Source organism: Penicillium waksmanii, assembly GCF_028829765.1.
Source record: "Penicillium waksmanii strain IBT 27052 chromosome Unknown utg000007l:1.0-4314555.0:1.0-4317578.0, whole genome shotgun sequence".
Taxonomy (NCBI): domain Eukaryota; kingdom Fungi; phylum Ascomycota; class Eurotiomycetes; order Eurotiales; family Aspergillaceae; genus Penicillium; species Penicillium waksmanii.
Window position 1 is genome coordinate 1,305,739 of NW_026643253.1, and position 23,316 is coordinate 1,329,054.

General features: G+C 33.7%; 3 protein-coding genes across 3 annotated transcripts; all 3 read right to left on the reverse strand.

Annotated features, from left to right (window-relative positions):
• Positions 1 to 1,888: 1,888 nt before the first annotated feature.
• On the reverse strand, positions 1,889 to 2,140 carry N7481_007314 (uncharacterized protein; the record flags this gene model as incomplete). The annotated part of the gene is made up of 1 exon (XM_057266533.1): positions 1,889 to 2,140. The coding sequence occupies one exon, from the start codon at positions 2,138 to 2,140 to the stop codon at positions 1,889 to 1,891; it is 252 nt and encodes an 83-aa protein (XP_057120734.1).
• A 1,869-nt stretch (positions 2,141 to 4,009) lies between these two features.
• Positions 4,010 to 4,347, reverse strand: N7481_007315 (uncharacterized protein; the record flags this gene model as incomplete). The annotated part of the gene is made up of 2 exons (XM_057266534.1): positions 4,010 to 4,050; positions 4,185 to 4,347. 2 exons carry the CDS (start codon positions 4,345 to 4,347, stop codon positions 4,010 to 4,012), a joined length of 204 nt encoding a protein of 67 aa, XP_057120735.1.
• A 478-nt stretch (positions 4,348 to 4,825) lies between these two features.
• On the reverse strand, positions 4,826 to 6,020 carry N7481_007316 (uncharacterized protein; the record flags this gene model as incomplete). Its single annotated transcript, XM_057266535.1, has 5 exons — positions 4,826 to 4,994; positions 5,138 to 5,184; positions 5,433 to 5,552; positions 5,745 to 5,813; positions 5,949 to 6,020. The coding sequence occupies 5 exons, from the start codon at positions 6,018 to 6,020 to the stop codon at positions 4,826 to 4,828; spliced, it is 477 nt and encodes a 158-aa protein (XP_057120736.1).
• Between the last annotated feature and the right edge of the window lie 17,296 nt (positions 6,021 to 23,316).

Consider the following 23,316-nt stretch of genomic DNA (forward strand, 5'->3'; position numbering starts at 1 on the left):
TATTAAGTTATAGATATTTTAAGCTTAAATTATAATTATTATTAAATAGATTATATTTATATACTTTTACTTTAGTAAATTTCTAGATATTTTATACTTCTATTTATTATACTTAAGTTTCTAAAGAAATCTTTATATATTATTAAATATATAGTATTAACTATAGCTATAGTTTTAATATATAGCAGTAAGCTTATATATTCTAGATCTATAAGATAGTAGTAAAAGACCTTTAGTTTCTTATTTAAATTATTAATAGTAATACTCTATCTTATTACTAACTTTCCTAATAAATATATTTTTATTATATATTAAGATTAGAGTCTATTCCTTAAAATACATCTAGCTACTAAAGTAGTTATTATAATTATCTTTAAGGTATCTTTCTTCTATAGTCTCGTTTAGACCTTGCCAAAGCCCGTGGGCTTTTGGGCCCGGGCCTTCAAACAAGACAAACACAAGAATACATAAAATATATTGTATTTTTAGTAATTTTGAGTGTATAGCTACGTATAATACTAAGCTTATAATCCCTATGGCCAATTTGTTGCAATCCCCATCGCCAATTTGTTACGATCGCCATGGTAATTTGTTGCAATCGCCATGGCCAATTCGTTGCAATCCCTTTGGCCAAATTGGTGCAATCCCCATCGCCAATTTGTTACGATCGCTATGGCCAGTTTGTTACGATCGCCATGGCCAAATTGGTGCAGTCCCCATCGCCAATTTGTTACGATCGCCATGGCCAATTTGTTACGATCGCTATGGCCAGTTTGTTGTAATCCCCATGGCCAATTTGTTACGATCGCCATGGCCAATTTGTTGCAATCCCCATCGCCAATTTGTTACAATCGCTATGGCCAAATTAGTGCAATCCCTATAGCTATCGCTGGCCGTCGATTATTATTTTGCAGGCAAAAAAGGGGTATTCGGTAACCATTGCCTATATAGCCTTGGTGTCATGCATTATAGTGTATTATTATATAGTGGCTTTATTTAACCAATAATATTGTAATAATATAATTAGTACTATAATTTAATTGGTTCAGAAGTGGGCCCCTAGGGCCTATGCCCCGCTTAGGCCTATAGCCGAAGCTCTTAGAATTTTGAGAAGAATAGTAGTAGTGCTACCCTCCGTGTCAAATATATATCTTCATGTTCAAAATCATCAAATAACTAAAACTAAAATATTTTAATTTCTACCGGTCAGAAGTACTTCAAACTTATAATATATATAATATATATTCTTACTATTATATAAATAAAATTTTAAACAAAAATATTAATATTTAGTATATAAAACGCGTCGGTAAAATATTTATAAATTATTATCATTATATTCTAGGCACACGTACTAGGAATACGTACTAAGCACACGTACTAAGCACGCGTAGGTAATATTACCAGAATTGACAATACTAGATAGTGTAAGATGGGAACGCTCAATGGCAGTCTGTCAAGCAGACGGGTCGATCACAAGAAGACAAAACCACCACACTCGCAGAGTGCAGGAGAGTAGTAGACAGAGCGTGACGCTATAGAGATGCGACTAGTAAGGCATTCGAGTCTTCATAGACATACGATACACCGATACTGTAACCTCAGCCTCAGTAGACTCCGCAGAGAGAATAATTCATAAGGGGGAACATGCATGTTGTTATTGATACTATCGAACGAACGCTACTTATTCTTCCGAAACGATATGGCTGCCTTGTTACTAAGGCCCCAATCACCTGACTATGGGATACCGGTGTTGAGAGCGGAATTCCCCATTATATACCACCCTCCCTGAAAAATTGACCGTCCCTTGGTCAATTTAAAACAAAAGAAACAAATGATCAGATAGCACCTCCGACAATCATTCTATGCTTGATCCATTAATCGGCACCTAGCCGCCATGAGGATGGCTAACCTCTGCCTCAGGAGTAGGTTGCTGTATGCTCGATAGTGGTTGAGATTCAGCAGGAGCATGAACAGGCTTATCGGGTAACAGACCTAGTTCCTGGTCGTCAACAAGTATGCCCTTCTTAATACGGTAGAAGAATAAGTTTTTGCCGTATTCCTTCTTCTCTAAGCGTTTAGTCAGTTCAAAGCAGCGTAGGTACTTATACCAAGCTTCCTCTCGCCAGTTGTGAACCATTGCTCTTGCAATCTCAGGGTCTTTTCTAAAGAGATTATCTAATTCTATATATATAGAGGGACTGTCCTATCTCTGTCAGCCTACTAAATAATTCAGAATCCTGTATCGGGCCGTCCAGAAATATACTCCGGCAGTAAAGGGAAACAGGATAGTACTATATCGAGAAGAGGAATAACCAGAGGGTGTCTTGGATACAGATATTAGTATACGATGAGCCTCTGCTAGCTCCTCCTAGGTATTTGATTCTATACAGTCCAGAGTTTTATAGTCATCCTAGATTACTGTATACTATAGGAGTCTGGTTTAGCGTACTTGTATAGCGGGGCCTGTTAATCTATAAGGCAGTATAGGAAGAGAAAGTCGTATATTACCAATACTACAAACCTCTGTTATCCATTAGGTACTATATATTTCCTTATCCTCCTTTCTCTATATAAAAGGTTTAATACCTAAGATAAAGCTGTCTCTAATAGATCTACAGGACTAGATATCCTTCTACTATTTTGCCAGATATTCTGTCTTATATATATCTTTTAGCAGTATAGTACAGTTCTGTTTGTCTTCTTATATAAAAGACACTGATCCTTATAGTAGACTACTACCTCTCTGGCTATTAAGATAATCCTGGATATTAATGTTAAGGTGCCAGAACTCAGTATATTCGCCAGCCTATATACTTTTTATATAGTAAGGATACGAGATCAGACACTATATATAGTCTGGCCGGAAAAAGATATATACCATATAGTAGGATAGGTCTTATCGAATCAACTGCTGAATATTTGAGTGCTATATGCCGTAAAGCTACCTAAGCTCTTTTGTTGTATCACTTAGATAATAATGGTATATTCAAAATTCCTGGTAAATAAGCGGCTATAAGCCTTCTGGGTATCGTCTGTCGAGATCCTCTCTAAGCTATAAGAAAAGGTTCGGTAATACCGTACTGCCATCATTATATATATTATATACCAGGCTAATATCTAGAGCCTCTTCTGTATAGATCCTATCAATCAAAGTCTCTACCGATAGCTATTTAGTATACGATATAAAGTCAGAGATAAGCAGAGCATAATACTAAGGGCAGAAGCAATAGAAGCCGAGACTGTTTTCCTACCGGAAACTAAACTATCAGGGGTAATCTTTTATAAATTAATCCTATTTACTAATATACTAATATAATAGGGTGATACGGTTGACTAATTACTAATAGTTTTTCAAAGCACTCGTTATTTGTACTGTATTAACCAATACCTTAGTATATTAGTTATAGAGGGTACTGATCGTAATGCCTCCTGACCTCATTAGTCTTCTGCTAATTATATACAGAGTAATCAGTCTGTTCTTTTGTTTTAAGAAGTCTTTATCCTTAAGGGCTCTAACCAATATAGTCAGGCATAGCAAATATCTATATTTTATACGTTCGTTAGTCAAAACAAGGATTTTATTATTACTAGACCTTGCCAAAGCCCGCGGGCTTCTGGGCCCGGGCTAGGCCCGGGCCTGATTTTAGCGGCCCGTACAGCCCGCAGGCCGGGCCGCGGGCCTAAAAGTAGGCCCACGGGCCGCTAGTTCACGGGCTGCAGGCCGCTAAGGAAGCCCGGCCCGTGGGCTCGGGCCTAAAACTGAGGCCCGCGGGCAGGCCGGCCCGGCCCGCGGGCCTTCAAATAAGACAAACACTAGATAATTTAACAGTGCATAATTTTTTATTTTTTATTAGGTATTGTACTGTAATAATTTAAGCTAAGATTTATATTTAATACGTATATTTAAACAGAATTATTCTATAATAATTACAGATATGGTTTATCTTCCATATATTTCCAAAAAATTTGAATTTTTTCTATCTAGTACTGCATAAATATATCATTATTACGTCTTGCCTGTTTGCGGTTTCTGCTTAATACTCGAAGCTAGGTTTCTGGTAGAGGAAGTAAAACTGAGTCTGAATACTTATCTTCCTCTGGCTCAGGTTTATATAAGGTTGTCCCCTATATACCTAGTAACTGGCTTACTAAAGCTACTACTAAGGCTCTTTTATTCTGACCTATATCCTCTTCCTTATTATTACTAATAGGCTCTAGCTTATCCTTCTCCCCCTGTACTCTTCTTTCCTCTCGCTCTGCCTCTATCTCCTGCTGTAAGAGATATGCTTCCTGGATATTTAAATCTGTAGTTTCAGTCTCAAACTCAGAGGTACAATTCAGCATTATAAGATCCTGGATTATAGTAGGACTTAATAAGCTACGTTGATAATAATATATATTATAAGCTAAGTTAAATAAACGCTTAACTCCTATACTAGTTACAGGAGCAGTAAGAAAGTCCTTTATAAGATATATAAGTAAAGAATATTCTTGTTTATAATCCTTCTAGTAACTAAGAATACTCTTTGATTTTTGTATTCCTAGAGCTAGTTAGTAATAGTTTATATAATATCAAATTATTAGAGACAGACCTAAGTTAAGATACCAACTGATTTTATCCTAATCATTTTCTTATATATCCCCTACTATAGAGCTTTTAACTAAATACTCAATATTATCAAAGCTTCTATAATCAGAGCTATAATTATATAGATTATCAGTTTGATTATTAACTTAGCGAGCTTTATAAGTCTTAAAATATTTCTGTAGACATTGGCGATATCTTTTTTTCCTAGGGTAAAGGATTATTCTTTCCTTATATCTATTCCTGGGTAGTAAAGAATCTTAACTTCTTCTGAGGATAAAGGATAGTTATAATAGTAAAAAGATCACTATAAGAGTTATAAGTCTGAGTATAGTATTTATTAAGCTTTTCCCGTACAGCCTTAAGAGCAGTAAGTATTAATCTTTTCCAGGGAACTCTTTTCTTCCTTAATCAAAGAATAGATTTCTTAAGATAATCAAAAAGCTGGTTGTAAATAGTAAAAACTAGATAGATAGTAATATCCTTTATTCTAGAGAGAGCTATTATATATTTAAAAAATAGATCTATAATCCAGAGAAGATAATCTACTTAGTACCATTGTTCTTAATTAAGTATAAGGTATAGCCTATTTTTCTCTAGACAAAATTAATTAAAAAAAAGGCAAAGACGTTTTGCTTAGCAAAGCATAAGAAATATTGAGTTCTAGCGTATTCTAACATCCTAAATTAGAAGAATCTTTTGTTAGTTAGGTTAGAGTTCTAGAAAGCTCTTATAATATTATAGGCTAGTATTAATAAAGATTACAAGACTGCAAACCTAGAAATATAATATAGTATATTATTATCTAGCCTTCCTATATTATAAGAGAAAGATAGATACTTACTTTCTTAAGTATATAAGTAATCTCTCTTTTCCTCTGGTTTATACAGATAGTATAGTCCTTCTTATTAGACCAGTACTCAGTTATATTATTTTTTAGTAATGCCTTTATACAACCAAGAAGCTGATTTAATATAAGTTAGATTATATATATAAGATATAGAATCTAGATAATTTATATCTGCTTACAAAAAGGCTCTAGCTCTTTAGAGTTATAAAGACTTTATATTAATATTTTATTATTAGATATGTTGTTAGTAGTGACTGTTAAGACCCGGTCTGCTAGCTAATACTTCTAAAGGACTATAATAAAAACCTTTATAAGGTTAGGGCCTAAATATTTACCTAAAAGAGGCTCAAAGCTAAGTAAGAGCTCCCGATAGTTCTAATTAGTATTAATAAAATAAGCAGTAATTACTATAAATACTTATTAAAATAGTAAGGTCTAGCAGTTAAGGGTAATTAAAAGCTTATTTTCCTTTGGAAGTAACCCTAGTATCTTATTCTAGCGCTATATTACTATAAGGCTAAGCTTATGCTTTACTGCCTTAGGGCTTAGAACTAGAAGTCTTAAAGATATCTGTTGAGCCATTTAGATTAACTTAATAAAATTAGGATAGATAAGTAGCTAAAACAGAAGACAGGATCAAGCAATAAAATATAATTAACTAGCGTTCTATAAAGCAAGGGTAATTTAAGTAGTATAGTTAGTAACCTATAAAATATATTTAGATTAGTAAACTAAAGATAGTTATTATAATAGCAGATAGGATAGTATACTAGTTTTACAAACTTTTTAATAGTATTCTGCTTATAGGCAGTCTTATAACTTAGGCTATTATAATGACAGACTATTGTAGACAAACCACCGCTATATTTAGGATGCTTTAGGATACTACAATATAATTAACAGAGTACCTTTGGTTTACCTAAATCTGCTTCTACAACTTATTAAAACCCCTGCCAAGAGCTAGAGTTTTGCCCAGTATCCTAGCATATCTTGTTTGACCTTCTATAGCCAGTTTAAAGCTACTAAGCTAAAAAAAGCTCAGTATCCTTTATTATATTATAGATAGCGTAAGTACGATAGCGACAGTTATAATAAAGAGTAGTTTACTTAATCTTCTGTAGGATAGAGTTTGTATCTCCTAGCCGATCAGAAAGATATAAATTACTAGCTAAAGGGGCAACTGAATATATATCAGAGGGTATATTAGAGGGTAGAATTAAATAGGAAGCCTTACTGAGCAAGGGGTCAGTAGGGATTAGTAATTATATCTCTGATAAAGGGTCTAATAAAATAACTTTATCAAATATAGATAATTAATCTGTTGAGAATTAAGAGAATTAAGACATAAGTAAAAGAAGATCCTAGCTAATAGTAACTTAGAAGTCTTAAGAGCCTTACCTCTATTTATAAAGATATAAAATATTTTGTTAAATTTGGTAGGGGCAGCTAAAATCCCCTAAATTATCTAGAAAATAAAAGATATAGCAGGCCTTATAGGCTATCTAAAAGCCCACAGGATATCTAAAAGCCTATAGGCTATCTAAAAGCCCATAGGCTACTAAAAAGCCTGCTAGCCTAGGGGGTCTTTTGGCAGAAAGATTCAGATAGCTTCTTATAATATATTAAGGCTGTATAGCTTATATCTCAGACCTTATAGGCTATCTAAAGTCTACAGGCTACCTATAGGCCTTAAAAAGCCTGCTAGCCTAGGGCACCTTTCGGCAGAAAGAAAGACATAGCTTATATTTCGGCAGAAAGTAAGGTATAGCTTATCTTTTAGCGGAAATAAAAGTATAGCTTATCTTTCGGCAGAAAGAAAAGTATAGCTTACCTTTTAGCAGAAAGATTAGGGTAGCTTCTTATAATACTTTAAGGCTATATAGTTTATATATCAAATTAATATACTCAGGGAAGCAGAGAAGTAGATAAGTAGGGTATATCAGACCCTAATTAGCATAAAGGTAGGCTAGGGTATAGCTAGTACCAAAACTAGTATATAGCTAGGGGTAAAATAAGTTATAGTGTTATAGGCAGTAACAAGAGCTATAATTTTAGTTAGGGTACTAGAGTAGAGATTAGGTAAAGGAATATATTAAGATCTTTAAGCAAGGTATAGAGTAGGGCGGCTAGGATACTAATTAGCTACTATCTTAAGATAAAGCAGGTATATAGGGTTAACCTATACGCCTGCAGGCTATAGGCTTACGGCCTACGGGCCTACGGCCTATACTTAACCTAAAATTAATACTTTACTAATACTTAATAATAACTTCTATTAAAGAGAATATATTAGAGATAAAAAGCTATAGTAAAATAAATAATAGATTATAAATCCTAAGAATTTTCTTATTTTTATAGTATTCTTAATTTTATTTAATATCTATATTAAGGAAATTAAGTCTTATACTGTAGGTCCTGCTAGGGAATTAACTTAGATATATCTATAAGAGATATATATCTTTGACTATAGAGTAAAATACCTACTTTAGCCTAAGGCAGAACTAATATAATATTGCTATATAATTTTATAGGCTATAGCCAGGCTAAGATCTTATTTTATTATGGCTATAGCAGTCTCTCTATCTTTTTTCTTACTAGCTTCTCTCTGGCTTAGCAACATACGATATCTTTATAAAGAATAGGTTTCAGCCAAATTACTGGCCCTATAGCCATAAAAGGTTAGATATTATATAAATAAATTATCTACAGCTTGCTAATATTAAAATAAGCAGGACTACGTCGATCTGCATATATTATAAAAGATATATCTTAGCAACAGTAATCAAAGATACGTCTCAGTAACAGTAATTAAAGATACATCTCAGTAATAATAATTAAAGACAGTGAATATATTAATTACTATTATATCTTTAAGGACTAATACTAGCCAGGTATACACTTCTAATATATAAGGCTTCCTTTTTGGTTTATAGCTAATAACTGCCAGGACTCCTGGCGTAGCCGTTGCTATGTAGATATCTCTCGCTGCCGCTGCTGCCTAGGAGGTTATCTTTCAGCAGAAAGATATTGCCTGGCCTGGTTTATAAGATATTATCCCTCCCGTTCTGTATCGTGCCTTCCTTCTATAGAAGACTTCCTCTTCGGGTATACCTTCCTTAATTACCAACTTCCCCTTTTGGCTATTATAAGCTAGCTAATCAGAAGCCTGCACAGGATATAGGAGCTTCTTTTACCACTGTTCGAAACTTAACTTCTTTAAACTTCTTTCTTTTAGCTTAATTCCTTTTATTATTTTGCTTTAAAGTCTTCGAAACCTTTGATTCTTTAATACAGACAAGTCTTCGAATATATTTTGCTCTATCCTTTGTTAACGAAAAAGGGTATTTTATTATATCCTAGGATATAATCGAGGTAGGTATTCTATACCCAGTCTCTGGACGCCCTGCTTTACCAAACGAAGCTATCTATAATACTGACTACAGCCACTATAGCTATAATATTGACTACGGCCATAAAAGCTATAAAAGCCAAAGCAACAAGATATCTCTAGCCCTATGTCAGTCTACCAATGCAGTATCTACTCTGATCTTAGATTCCGCTGAAATCCTTAGTGGCCTAACTATCGGAGCAAAGTACTTTAAGACCACTAAAGAGCTTCTTAAGTGGCTAAGCTCCCTGCCGAAACCAGATATATATCAGATCATTAATAACTACTGCGATATTATATTTAAGCAGCTTAATATAATTAAGCAGGTACTTTATAATATTTATACCTAGGCTCAGAACTCTGAGATCTACGAGGGCACTTATAATATTTACTAATTTAAAGAGAAATAGAAGGAGGTGGCCAAGATAGCCTAACGCTGTACTTCTAATCAGAAGACAATAGATACCCTTAGCCAGAGAGTACTTACTATATAGGGCAACTATATACAGTCTCTTCTTCTTTATCTCTGTACAAAGTTAATATTCAATATACTTAGTAAGATACTTAACGCAGAGCTTACTTTTAATAATATCCAGAATATAGTAAATAATACTATAATCAAACAGATTAGGGGAGAGAAGTAGGGTAACCGTAGCCAAAAGCAGATTATCCAGGGCGATCTTAAGAAGACCGTTAACCTACGTTAATTCAAAAAGCCTAGGGCCTAAAAGATTCAGAGCTACAATATACAGATCAGCCAGGATGGCTTCTGCTATAAATATAGTAAGGGTATTAACCCTAACGATTAAGACAATAATAAACCTGGTACTGGCAGCGATAATAATAGTAACGTTACCGACCCTACTCCTCGTATTTAAACTATATCACCTATACCTACAGCAACCTCTGGCCCTGATATCAATATAGGCAATACAGACAATACCTAGGGTCTTCCTCTGCCAGAGTATATAGAGATAGAAGATATCTTTCCTGATCCTTCCCCAGCAATAGCTATTATATCAGCCCCTACAGCAGCAGTAGTAGTGGTCTCGTACAAATTACCTACTGATTATATATATATAATTTAATATAGCAGCATAAATCAGATCATTAATAATACTGTTAAGGTAGGGACTCTTTATACAAAGCTGGTTATATTACAGACTATTAGGAAGATAATCTATTTAATTAGTATAATCAACAAATAGATACTTTACTATAAGCATATATTTAAGCTCTTTAAGCTATTTAATATAAATACCAACAGCAAAAGTTATAAGCAGCTTACTATGTATATTAGCTATCTGTACTGTTATTTAGATTTATTTAACTAAGTTCTGAGGGATAAGCCTTGGTTTCAGCCAAAACCTAACCTAACCGCTGATAGCAACTGTGGCTTTTACCGATAGGCCTATATCATACCTCAGCCTTTAATCGCTGACTTTGCCAAATATACCTAGCTTACTTTACTTAAGCTAATTCGCTGTATCTTACCTAATATAAACCGGGGACCTCAGGGTACTTTGGTAAAATAGCTCCTAGAGCAGATACAGCGTGACGGCATAATTATTATTCTTAGTCTATTTAGCTACCTCTCTAATAATTAGGATAGAGACTATCCTAAGGGTATCATACCTCTGATCTAAGAGGAGATCGATATATATAAATACTACTTCCGCCAGCAACCAAACCGCCTACGTCTTAGGTAGAATTGTATAATATAGCATACTCTGGGCTAGTAACTTATTTACTAGGATATAGCTTACTATCTATACTATATCTATTTCCGGCCCGATTATATATATCGACTGATTTCATTCCTATATTATATAAAGAGTATATAGCCTAGCGAGAAAACCTTCTTTCGCTACATCGATATTAATATTGATGATTTTATCCAGACCGGTTATGGCAGCAGTATCTTATAAGGCTCTGTATTGCTGACAGATAAAAACAACCAAAACTGTACAGAGATCTTACCTAAGATATACTACCATATTAGAGAATAGTGGAATAACGTTAAAATACGTTGTACTGAGTAGGGCAAAAAGCAAAAGAATAGGTTGGTGCAGGGGATTAATACAACTATATAGACTCCTAGGGATACTATAAAGTATAAAACCTAGTAGATAAAGTAGGTATATAAAACCCTACAATATTATACGGTATCCTTACTAACTAACTGGGTCTAATAGGTCTGTAAAGCTAGGGATATATAATTTAGCCTCTCTACTATCCCCTATAGCTCTACTGGGCTAGCAACTGCTATTCGCCGTACTATTCTCCTATGGTATGTTCGGGTATATAACGATAGTATGACTTTAGATACTCTAGAGTCAGGACAGTAGAAGGATCTCTCAGTGGCCTATCGGGATCTATTATCTGCCCCTAAGATACTATTAGGCTATATATCTGCAAAGTATGGCAATATGGCCTATGCTTTTCCGGCTACTGCCTAATTACTAATAATAACGGAGATATTGTCTTGTTTAGTAGGACGGCAAAAGTAGATAAGCCCTATAGTTGCTAGTGATCTTAATGTTCTCTTTGGGCCAGATTCAGATCAGGCCCAGGCTATGGTTTATAACTGGTGTAAGGTTATCTATCAGTGCTTTTTTATTGTATATCAAAATATAAAGGATATAGAGAAGCGTATATTTGGTAATAATTCCTTCTTCTACCGTAAGGAGGCAGGTCTACCTATAAATCTAGCTACTACTGCTAGTAAGACGGCCGCAGAGGATTACAATAACAATGGCTCAATAGTTGGGGATAAGGAGATATTAGAATTAAGGGTCTAGACAGTCAGTTTTCAGCAGAGTGTAATATAAGGACTAGTTTAAATAGTATTACACTAAATATAAATTCTTTTAAATTATATAGCATATAGGATATTAGTACTGAGTACCAATACCTTAATTATTAAGAGTATACTTATAGAAGGGGAAAATTTATGAAATAAAAACAAAACTCATACGGCCATAAAAAACGTATAAGGCTAATGGTATTGTTGACAAGTTATACATAGTTTACCTTCCTAAATAGGTAGGTCACAGGCCTGCCGGGCTTTTTTAGCGGCCCGCGGCCCAGCCTGCAGGCTGTAGGCCCATGGGCTCGGGCCTAAAACTTAGGCCCGCGGGCCGCTAGTCACGGGCTACGGGCTTCCTTAGCGGCCCGGGCTTTGGCAAGGTCTAATTATTACTCTCTTTAGCAGCAGGATCAGTTTATTTATATTATAGAGATTATTTAGTATCTAGATAGTTATTTTCACTCTCTGATTCAGTGTCAGTATTAATGTCTATTATATTAGATATCTTTAGGGTATTAACTAGATATATACTATCAGCCTTCTCTTCCTTATTATCTATATCTTGATCCTCAGATTCTTCAGCAGCAGTAATAATTTCTAGCCGCAAACCGCTCTTCTCAGGGGATAGAGATAAGGTAGTAGCTTAAGGTTTAATCCAAGGGAGGTCAAAGCCTTTACCTCTCGGGTAGACAAAACCATCCTAGTCTAGCTAGAGACCTATATACTCTAGTTAATCATATATTATCAGCAATAAGATACGGCAGTTATAGGTATTGGTCAGGTCGCTAGGTTCTATATACTTTAATTTTAGGCTTCTGCTTTCTTTTCTGAAGATATACTGCTTAATAATATAGTTATTGATCAAGAGTTTAATATCATCGTAGGATATATCGGTATTCAGTAGCTTACTAACCTTCTCAGAGAACGTACAGTTAATAACCTATTAAAAGAACTCTGCTGTATTTCTGTCTACTAGATTACCGTTATCCTACTTTATAAGCGTATATTACTGATAGCCTTTAATTATTATAGTATCCTTCTCCTTTCTCTTCTATAGCTTAACAGTATTCTTCTATTACTGCTAAAACTCTATATAACTCTCATAATACCCTTTCTATAGTTCCTCAGAACTAATATAGTTGAACAGTTTACAAATCCTATCTCTAACAACCTTATAGACTTTATTTAGCTTTCTATAATAATAGAGTACCAGATTATATTTATCTTTCTGTTAACAGCCTTATAGGGTCTTAATTATATTATCGATTATATAAACCTTTGTTCTATTAATAATCAGTCCTTCTAGAATTAGCGTTAATATTCTTACAGTTCTTACAGCAGTCTGGGTAACAGGCACTAGAGTATTTATTTTAAATATAGATATAGCTGTAGTATTTTATATTTAGTTCTTGGAAGTAAGGATAAAAGGAATCAGACTTCTGTAAATAGTTTATAATACTAGTTAAATCTGTTAAAGGCGTAGAATCAAACGAGGAAATAGTAAGCAAGGCTTTCAAAGAAACAGAGAATCTGTAAGTTTTCAAAAGGCTATATAAACAAAGGAACAGGTTCTTTCCTCTCTTCCTTATTTAACCGTTCCTTAGTCGAATCGTACGTTCTCGAATGGCTAGGGGGGCCTCGGCTGGTTCTTTATAGTTCCTGAATAGTTCAATAGTATTAGGCGAGGGTTAAAGCAGGTTTTAAAATAATAGAATAGACGAAATAATAATAAAAGAAGGTCAGAAAGGGGAGAGGGAGTTAAAGAAGTTAAAAGTAAAAAACAGGAAAGGGAGAAAGTTATATCTATATCAAGGGCAGCTTCCTAATTAGATTAAAGCAAACGGCCAATAAGGCTGCAAAGCTATAAGGTACTAATTTCCTACCAGAAAATAATATCCTGTTTTAGGACGGTCTATCTTCCTATTCTTCTCAGTAATAGCCTTCCTTACTATTATAGTAATTATCTATACGACGTTTTAACCTATTCTTTATACTACTGTCGTCCTCAGCTACTACTATAACTTCTTTAACCTCTTAGACGTCTGATAGGGTTATACTGTAGTAAGGATAAGGATTCTTTATAGCTGTTTAGGTTATATCGAGAATAAAACTTCTTTAGTTAATTACTATTAAATAACTCTGGTTAATAGATCAGGTTCTGTAGCACTATACCATTAAGTTTACTTAGTAAATACAAACTACTCTTAACTGTATAAATATAATAAGGTCTTAGCCAACAGAATTACAGTTTTGTTTTTAAACTATAGTCTATTCTATAAATAGAATTATATAGGAGAACAAGATTATTCTTTTCAAATCACTTATACCGAAGCAGATAATATTCGTTAAAGAAGTATATATTTACTTCTTTTAGGCGACGTATACAGAGAATTACTTCCTTAATATTCTAGTCATACTTCTCGAATTAGTATACTTTTATTACTAGTAAATCCTTTTGATCTTATACCTTATACTATAGCAGTATACTCTAGGTAGGTATTTGTAATTTAATCAGTATAATTAGATTCTTCCTGTAAAGAAAGAAGAACGGGCTTATCCTAGTAGTTATATTAACAGTAAAACAATCTACCATCAAAACAGAATAAAAATATAGTCTCTATAGTCTCCTGTACTGCCGAGTTATATTATTAATTAGATAACCTTCTGTTATCTTTAAAAGTATATCTTTTATTATTCGTATTATATACTCTACAGGACTATTAGAACCTAGATAGTATACAGAGATTTTAACTTTTAATATTTGTTTACGTTCTAGAAAGGCTGTTAAATCTCTATAATTTTCAGATCCTATATTGATCACTATCTCCCGGGGAACTCTATAATAACTAATAATATCTTCCTTAATAAATTAAATAATACTCTCTGATCTTATAGAATATAATACTCTTACTTCTGGCTATCTGCTGATAGAATCTCTCGTCTGGATAATAATACCTTCACTGTCCTCTAGGGGTATTTAAGTTGTGTTAATATACTATTTATCAAAAAGCAACAGCAGCTGTATAATAATAGCAGGTTTATAAAGACGATTTAGAGCTCTTACCTAGCATAGAGAATAGGTTTTAACATATTTTGATATATCCTTATATATATAAGACCACTAATATTAATGCTTAATCAAAGTATATATTGCCTCTCGTCCTTTATAACCAAGATTATTATAGGTACTTTTTAATATATACTACTGGTTATATTCTTGGTCTAGAACCCTATAGAGTAATTCAGTATTACCCTTAACATATCAGAACAAATAACGCTCTTAGACAACAAACTTTATATACTTTCTCTTCAACGTATAGAACTCGGATAAGCTTATACAATCCGGCCTGTAAAGGCTGGTTAGGTATCTTATAATTTGCTCAGATTCGGCCGAGTATCCTTTATATAGTATATTAGTATTAGGATTACCAGGATTCTTAATATAAATAGTAACAGGACAATAGCTAGCGTACAGATACAGGACTTCTATATCAATAAAGTTATTAATATTCTGTTCTCGGTCCTTTTTATACAGATCCTCCTTAGTTAATAGTCAACAGGACAAAGCATCTACAGCACTATTACTAGTACCAGGAATATATTTTATATCGAAATCAAAAAGCTAAATCTACACTATCCAGTAAGTAACCAGGGCGCTAGGGAGGTCTGTTACCATACGGTTTAATTATATAACTAACGTATTGGTATCAGTTTCTAAGACAAAGTATACCCCGTACAGCCAATAGCAGAACTTCTTAAATACCTTCAAAACAGCACAGTATTCTAACTTTCCAGTATTATATTTTGATTCAGTATCTAACTAAACGCCTGATTTATATTATACTGGCTTACGGATACCATTTCAAACCTATATAAGTACTCCGCCCTATCCTTTTATAGAAGTATCTGCAGTAATAATTATAAGGAAAGGGTAAAAGTTATAATCAATAGGCAGCACTAAGGGAAATCCTAAAAGATATAGCTTTATCTCCTTAAAAGCTACCTAATATACCTCTATCTATACAAAATAGGCATTCTTATATAGTATCTTATAGAGAGGCTTTATAATAATCTAGAATTTCTTAATCAGGATATAGAAGTAGACTATAAAACCAACAAATAATCGGAGATTATCCTTAGATAACAGAGTAGGCCACTGTATAACCTTTATAACTTTTACTTTATTAGGTCTCCTGCCGTTAATATTACAAACCTATCTAACTACTTCGATTCCTTTTATTATAAATTATAACTTTTTAGCGGAGATAACTGCTCTGGCTAATTCTAGAAGATACAGGGCTTTATTAAGATTCTGAATATACTCAAGAATATATCGGTGAATCCCTTCTTCTATAAACTCTTTATTGTACGTTGTCTGTAGGCCCTTAACTGCTATATCGTTAAAAAATAAATATGCCTTTATGCTGAAAATACTATATAAAATAACAGATATTATTCGTTGAAACTGTACAACTGAATTCGCTGTACCTTAGAGAATTATAGTTTGGTAAAGTAGGCTAAGGGGAGTCTGAATTACCGTTATATCTCGGTTATCTTTATATAACTTAATCTGGTTATATCTAAAGAAGAGGTTAACTAAAGATGCTATTACTATTCCTATAAATTCCTTAGCAAATTTATCTGCTATTGGGGGTATATTTATATCTTGCTTAGTTACTTTGTTAATTAATATAGCTATATTGACTAATCGATATTTACCAGTTTATTTCTTGCCGACAAGGAACCAGGGGTTTTAATATAGGCCATTGTAAGGTTCAAAAACACCTTTCCGTAGTTGATTATATAGTATTTTGATAACTATAGTATTTAGGGTATAAGGAATCTTAAATCCTAGGTATTACTATGCTTTATAAGGAACAGTCTTAATACGTTACAGAGGTATTACTTCATTATATATTCTCTAAATATACTCCTATTCCCAGGCTAGTACTCCTTCTCTTTTAAACAGAAGTTCTCGAAAAAGCACTCTCTTACAAGGCAGTAGGTCTTTTCCTACTAGTAGGGTGATTTCTTGCTTAGGGGTAAGATAAGATCCTCTTATAATTATAGAGATATAGGGCTTTAACAAATAATTAAATTCTGTCTAAATATCTGACGTACGATACTGTGTATAATACTTCTTAAGATATTTGTACTACTAATTAGGATAGCCAACCAGGATCGTTCTATCAGAATCAGATAAGTTTACAGGCTGAACCTTATCTGCTTTCTTTTTATAAAGTATATTAACTTGCGTATAGTAATAAAACTAATATTCAGGATAATATTTCTATAGTAATTATATATCAGACCTATCCTTAAGAAAGAAGGCTATATAATATTCCTAAACAACTATTTAGTTACAGACAATGCGTAAGGGTTGCTTATAACAGGGAGATAGTTTTCCTGTAGGAAAACCCCAAGACAGCAGCGTATAGAATTTATTATATTTTATATATTTTTATAGGGTTTTATTATTTTTAATTATTTTTGGTTGGGAATTATTGCTTTTCTTAGAATACAGAGGATAACGAAAATAGGATATAATTAATTCAGAAGGCAGTAATTTACAGCAGAGGATTAAAGCCTCAGTGTATAGCACCAGAATAGGGGATAATATAACGCCTATATACCCTGTTTGTTGTTTAAAGAAGGGAAATCCTAAGGCCACAGCTAGTTTTTAAAGATAGATCTACTGTTATTAGGATGATATACAATAAATAAAGCTTACTGTATACAGCCTTCGTTAAAAATAGTATATATAATACGGCTATCTGCTATTTCCTTAGTTTGTAATCCTATATTTTTTGCCTATAGTCGACCAAAAAGTAAGTTATTAGTGGTATGATCTGTTACCATTATATAAGAATTAACTGTAATACTGCTGATAGTAATCAGTAGGTGCTTAAGATATACTAAAACGCTAATCCTATAACCTCTGTCTACTGAGGTAAGTTAAAGATACGGCTTAAGTCTTATATCTGGTAGAATATTTATATACTTAATTACCTTGTGATAGATAATATTGACTGTGCTTCTAGTATTGATTAAGGCTCTGATAATCTAGTCACTAATAACTACTGTTGTATATATAAAACCTTATATATATTCTTAGCAGGACTTTATAGGGACATTAGTAACTTATATAGCTTAGAAGTTAACTAAAGAACTAACAGCCTTAGGAATTAAAACGCTACAATCAGGTCTAAATAATATAAAATAAGAGAGAGCTGTTTTCTAGATATCTTGAACTTAGGTATTGATATATTAAGAGAGCTCTGTGACAGTAGTATTGATAGAAACTTAGTTAATAACCTTAGTGAGTTTCTGACTTATGGTATCAGTGCTAATATCTTTTCCTACTCCTGCTTAAATATAAGGAGCAGCACTAAGTAGTTTACTAATAGAGATTGTAATGCTAGTTTCCTAAACCTTCTACAGTATTAGGTCAGTAATTATAGACCTTTTCTTAGCTATGGCAGAATCCTATAGTCCTCTGATACAATGTAGAATATTATTCAGAGATAGATTCCCTACTAGAAAACCTTATAGCGTTTGTTCCTAAGAAGTTCTCTAGGTATTATCTGGTATAAGCATTAGTTTATCCTTACCCTTATTAGCATTATCAATATATAGTTAAAAGCAGCCTTGCTGAGCGTTTCGGGTATATATATAGTCAGATGCTTGCTGTTTTCCTTTCCTAATACAACTATCCTAGACTTAATCTCCGATAGCATTAACTGGACCTGCCTAATATTCCTCTCTATATTCTTCCTTATCCTCTGACAGCTTTTCCTATATAGGCTAAGATCTGAGAAGAGACGTGGCGATATATTGTACCAGAGTAGAGTAATACTTATTGTTTCCTAGAATATTATTAAGCAATGCACCTAAGAACTGTATAGGTGCTGAAGGTATCGATTGGATATAATTACTTCCTGAATAATAAGCGTTTTAATTGGCCTATACAGTATATTGTTCAGGAATCAGATCTTTTCGTAGGACCCCTATTCTAAACCTTAGCTTAGGACCAGGATTTACCTTTGTTCTAAGAGTAGTCCGACTAGTTATTTCGTTATAATAAATTATACCCTTTGCCTTAAAGTCCTGGATAGCGTTATATTGTTCAGGAGTACTGTTATATAGACCTCTATATATCTAGTAGTTCCTAGGAGGATTAATCCCTATACTATTCAACGGTACCCCTTAGTTTTGTTTATAATAAGGGTTATTCTGGCGATCAGTACTAGCATCTAGTTTTAATACAAGAGCTTCTAGCTTCTGAGCTACGTTGTTAATTACCCTTAATATAGGGTTCTTAGCCTGTTGATTATTAGCTATTACGGCAGGAATTAGCTGAACAGCAGGAATAGGAGAAGCAGCTAAACGCAGGGATATTAAAGATAGCTGTCTCTTATTCAATGATATATCCTTAGTCTCTTTTCTCTTAACCTTCTAGTAAATATCAGCTTCTATATATAGATTTGTCTGAACTTGCTTATACGCCTCGTTATAAGAGATCTTATTGTTATAGGAATATACTTTCAGGGTATAGCGCTTTAAAATCTTCGCTTGCCATTTCTTAGAAAGACCTTTAATCAGCAGATCTACCTGCTCTCTATTGCTCAGACGGCCAAGCAGGAATACCTCTATAGAAACCTCATAAAATTCGCTAAAATAGCGCCTAATTTTATTATTTATTGATCGATTACCATCAGCAAGCTTGTTAAGATACTGCTTATTATACCTTAATTACTCATTATCCTAATTATAATAGTAGTCCAAAAAGTCCTCTCAGAACGCCTGCTAATCTCTTCCCTTCTATATATCCTGACTCTCAATCCAGATATACAGTAATCTTTTATAATACTAGGGGAGAAGATCTATAAGTACCTTATATTAAACGATACTATTATAGCGATAGGTATCTTCTAGTTTCCTCAGAAACTCGGATACATTAGTTTTATTGAACGCAGGAGCTCTATAAGATCCTGGGGCTGGTATCGTGCTATATACTATCTGATATATTAGTTATAGGGGCAGAACAGTATAATAGGGTGTATATAGTATAGGTTCTCTACTCGGTATAGTCGGCAGAACATAAGGAAGCGGCCTTGCGGCTTCAGGGTTTATAGGACTTGCAGGACGAGAGGGATCCCCGATGGTCGATCCGGATACTTTAGGCAGTAGTTTATAAAACTGAGTAAATTGTTCCGCAGCGGTAATGGGTATAGCTATATTGCTAGGAAGTTTACTATCGTTGCCACTATTATTAATAGCCATAGTTTCAGGAGATTATTTTCCTACAGGAAAATGCAGTACAGAAGAACAAGAAGAACAAAGCAATACAGTATCAGAAAATAACTCGGTCTGATATGATAGCTCAGAAGCAGGAGCAGAAACAGATAAAGATAAAGACGGGAAAACAGAATATAAAATATAAGCTTTAGTACTCAGTGACAATAATAATTCCCTAGATAGAACTGACTCTTTACTTCCTAACGAGGGTTTATCCCTCTTCCCTAGTATATAACACAACGTAAATAATAACAGAATATTAGACAGTGCTGAATACTAGATATAGCTAATACCAGGATATCTACAAATCGCTATCTTATACAGTTGACCTGGTGTCATTCGTAGAATCCTTTTGAGTATTGTGGCATCTCTAGTGTACTAATCAGCAAGCATTAATTGTAGAAACTGTATATATTCGGCGGAAGGGGATACTCTAATATCCTTTTCAGCCGACATTTCGAATATTTAATTAGATAATCCCACCTAGGATCAACCGCTCTTTACCCTTTATGATATGTTCGAATACCGTCATATTCTTGCAGGGTTAAATACAGTGCCTACTCTTACAATAGTATTGCTCTTGTTTTTCAGCCACCCTTTTTGTTAATTAAGCCTTCCCGGGGACGCCATATATAAGATAGGAACGCTCAATGGCAGTCTGTCAAGCAGACGGGTCGATCACAAGAAGACAAAACCACCATACTTACAGAGTACAGGAGAGTAGTAGACAGAGTGTAATGCTATAGAGATACGACTAGTAAGGCATTCGAGTCTTCATGGATATGCGATACACCGATACCGCAACCTCAGCCTCAGTAGACTCCGTAGAGAGAATAATTCATAAGGGGGAACATGTATGTTGTTATTGATACTATCGAACGAACGCTACTTATTCTTCCGAAACGATATGGCTGCCTTGTTACTAAGGCCCCAATCACCTGACTATGGGATACCGGTGTTGAGAGCGGAATTCCCCATTACAATAGATAATAACTAATAGATAGTGCTCACTAAGCATAAAATACCTAAAATCTGACAATACTAGTACTAAGCACGGGTTAGCCATGGCGATCGTAACAAATTGGCCATGGGGATTGCACCAATTTGGCCATGGGGATTGTAACGAATTGGCCATGGCGATCGTAACAAATTGGCGATAGGGATTGCAACAAATTGGCCATGGCGATCGTAACAAATTGGCGATAGGGATTGCAACAAATTGGCCATGGCGATCGTAACAAATTGGCCATAGGGATTGCACTAATTTGGCCATGGCGATCGTAACAAACTGGCCATCGCGACCGTAAGCTTATCTTTCAGCTGAATCCTAAGGTACCTACTGCCTATAGTAATACAATGATGATACTACGCTAAGAAATACATTAAAATTTTTATATTTATGCTAAGTTATGCTTAGGATACCTTCCTAAATAGGCAGGTCACAGGCCTGCGGGGCTTTTTTAGCGGCCCGCGGCCCGGCCTGCGGGCTGTAGGCCCATGGGCTCGGGCCTAAAACTTAGGCCCGCGGGCCGCTAGTCACGGGCTACGGGCTTCCTTAGCGGCCCGGCCCGGGCTTTGGCAAGGTCAAGTCTCGTTATTCTTATAGTTAGAATTAAGATATTTAATTTCTATAAGGATCCTTATTTTTTTATCTTTATAGACTTTAGGATTACCTTAGAAAATATATCTAAGCTAAAAGAGTTAGTTTCCTTACTTCTAAAGACTAAAGGATCTTTTAAATTTATTAACTTTAAAACTCTCTACTTTCTTATACTTTTTAGTTTTAGTTCCCTTATAATTTATAGATAGCTTATCTAGGAAGGCTCTGGTATTTATATTTCTAGAAACCTAAGTAGAAAGCTCTTTAATATAGGTCTGAATTACTAGAAACTCTTTAAGATACTTTAGTTTATATTTTTTTTCTTCTAGACTGTCTATATTAATATTTCTAGGCTTAGTAATACTTTTAGTTATAGGTTTATCTATAATTCTTCTGATCTATATCCTATAAAAAAAAAAGAAGATATATTAGTATTATATACAGTAGCTCTATAGATTAATATCTGATCTAGCTTAGATTCTATAGGGTTTTTATACTAATCTAGGGCTAATTTAATCTTAGGTTAAATAGTAGGAGAGGAGGGTATAGTAACTTTAGATTATATACTACTATAAGAGAATATAGGGTTTTAACGTATATAGAAGATACTATCTTTAATCCTTAGATAGTTAAGAGAGAAGAATCAGAATTATAATAGTTACTAAGTTATTAGGCTAGAGACCTATAACTAAGTAAGGATATCAGACAGTAGAGATTAGATTAGGCAGTTAATACAGAGACTGATTCTTAAGAAGATTAAGAATCCAGAATGTTTGTAGGATCTTAAATATATTAGGGTTCGGGTAGATATTGATATATAGGTGACTTAAAGGGGATTTGTCTATGAATCAGCCTCGAGAGTCTAGGGTATTGTATACTTTGAATCCTGTGACAATATACTAGTCCTAAAATTTAGATATATAATAATTAATACTATATATATATAAAATCTTAGTGTCTAAATTAGGCATCGCCAGAACCCACTATAACCCGGACCCAACCCAACCCAACCTAACCCAAAATAGGTTTTGGGTCGAATACCATAACCCATTGATGGGTTTTGGGTTATCACCCATAACCCAAAACCTAATTAGGAACCCAGTGGGTTCCCATTTTAGTGTAAACAAGGCAAATATACCAAGCTTTTAAATACAGGATGTATTAGTGCTGTTTTTAGGCCTTATATATAGGTATTTTAAGTTTTTTATTTAATATTATTATTATTCAATATCTAATATATATATAATATAAATTAAAAGGCTAAGAAGTAGTATATTTAAAAATAAAATAAATTACAGAGCTCTATAGTAAAGATAGTAGTATACCCTACTAGGTAATATATATATCTTTACAAAAAGTCTTATTTTTCTAATAACTCTTTTATTACTGTATATTTTAGTCCTAAACTTTAAATATACAATGACTCATACTATATATATATCTATATATAATCTTAGTATCTAAATCCTTCTAGAAAAAAAAGATATAAATCAAGTATTGAAATACACTATATAAAATTTATAAATAAATTATGCTAAAATAGGTTGAAATAGGAACCCACTGGGTTATTGGGTTTAACCCATTAGGTTTTGGGTCAGCATCTCTAACCCAAAATAGGTTATGGCGATACCTAGTCTAAATCCTTCTAGAAAAAAAGATATAAATTAAGTATTAAAATACACTATATAAAATTTATAAATAGATTATGCTAAAATGGGTTGAAATAAAAACCCACTGGGTTATTGGGTTTAACCCATTAGGTTTTGGGTCAGCATCTCTAACC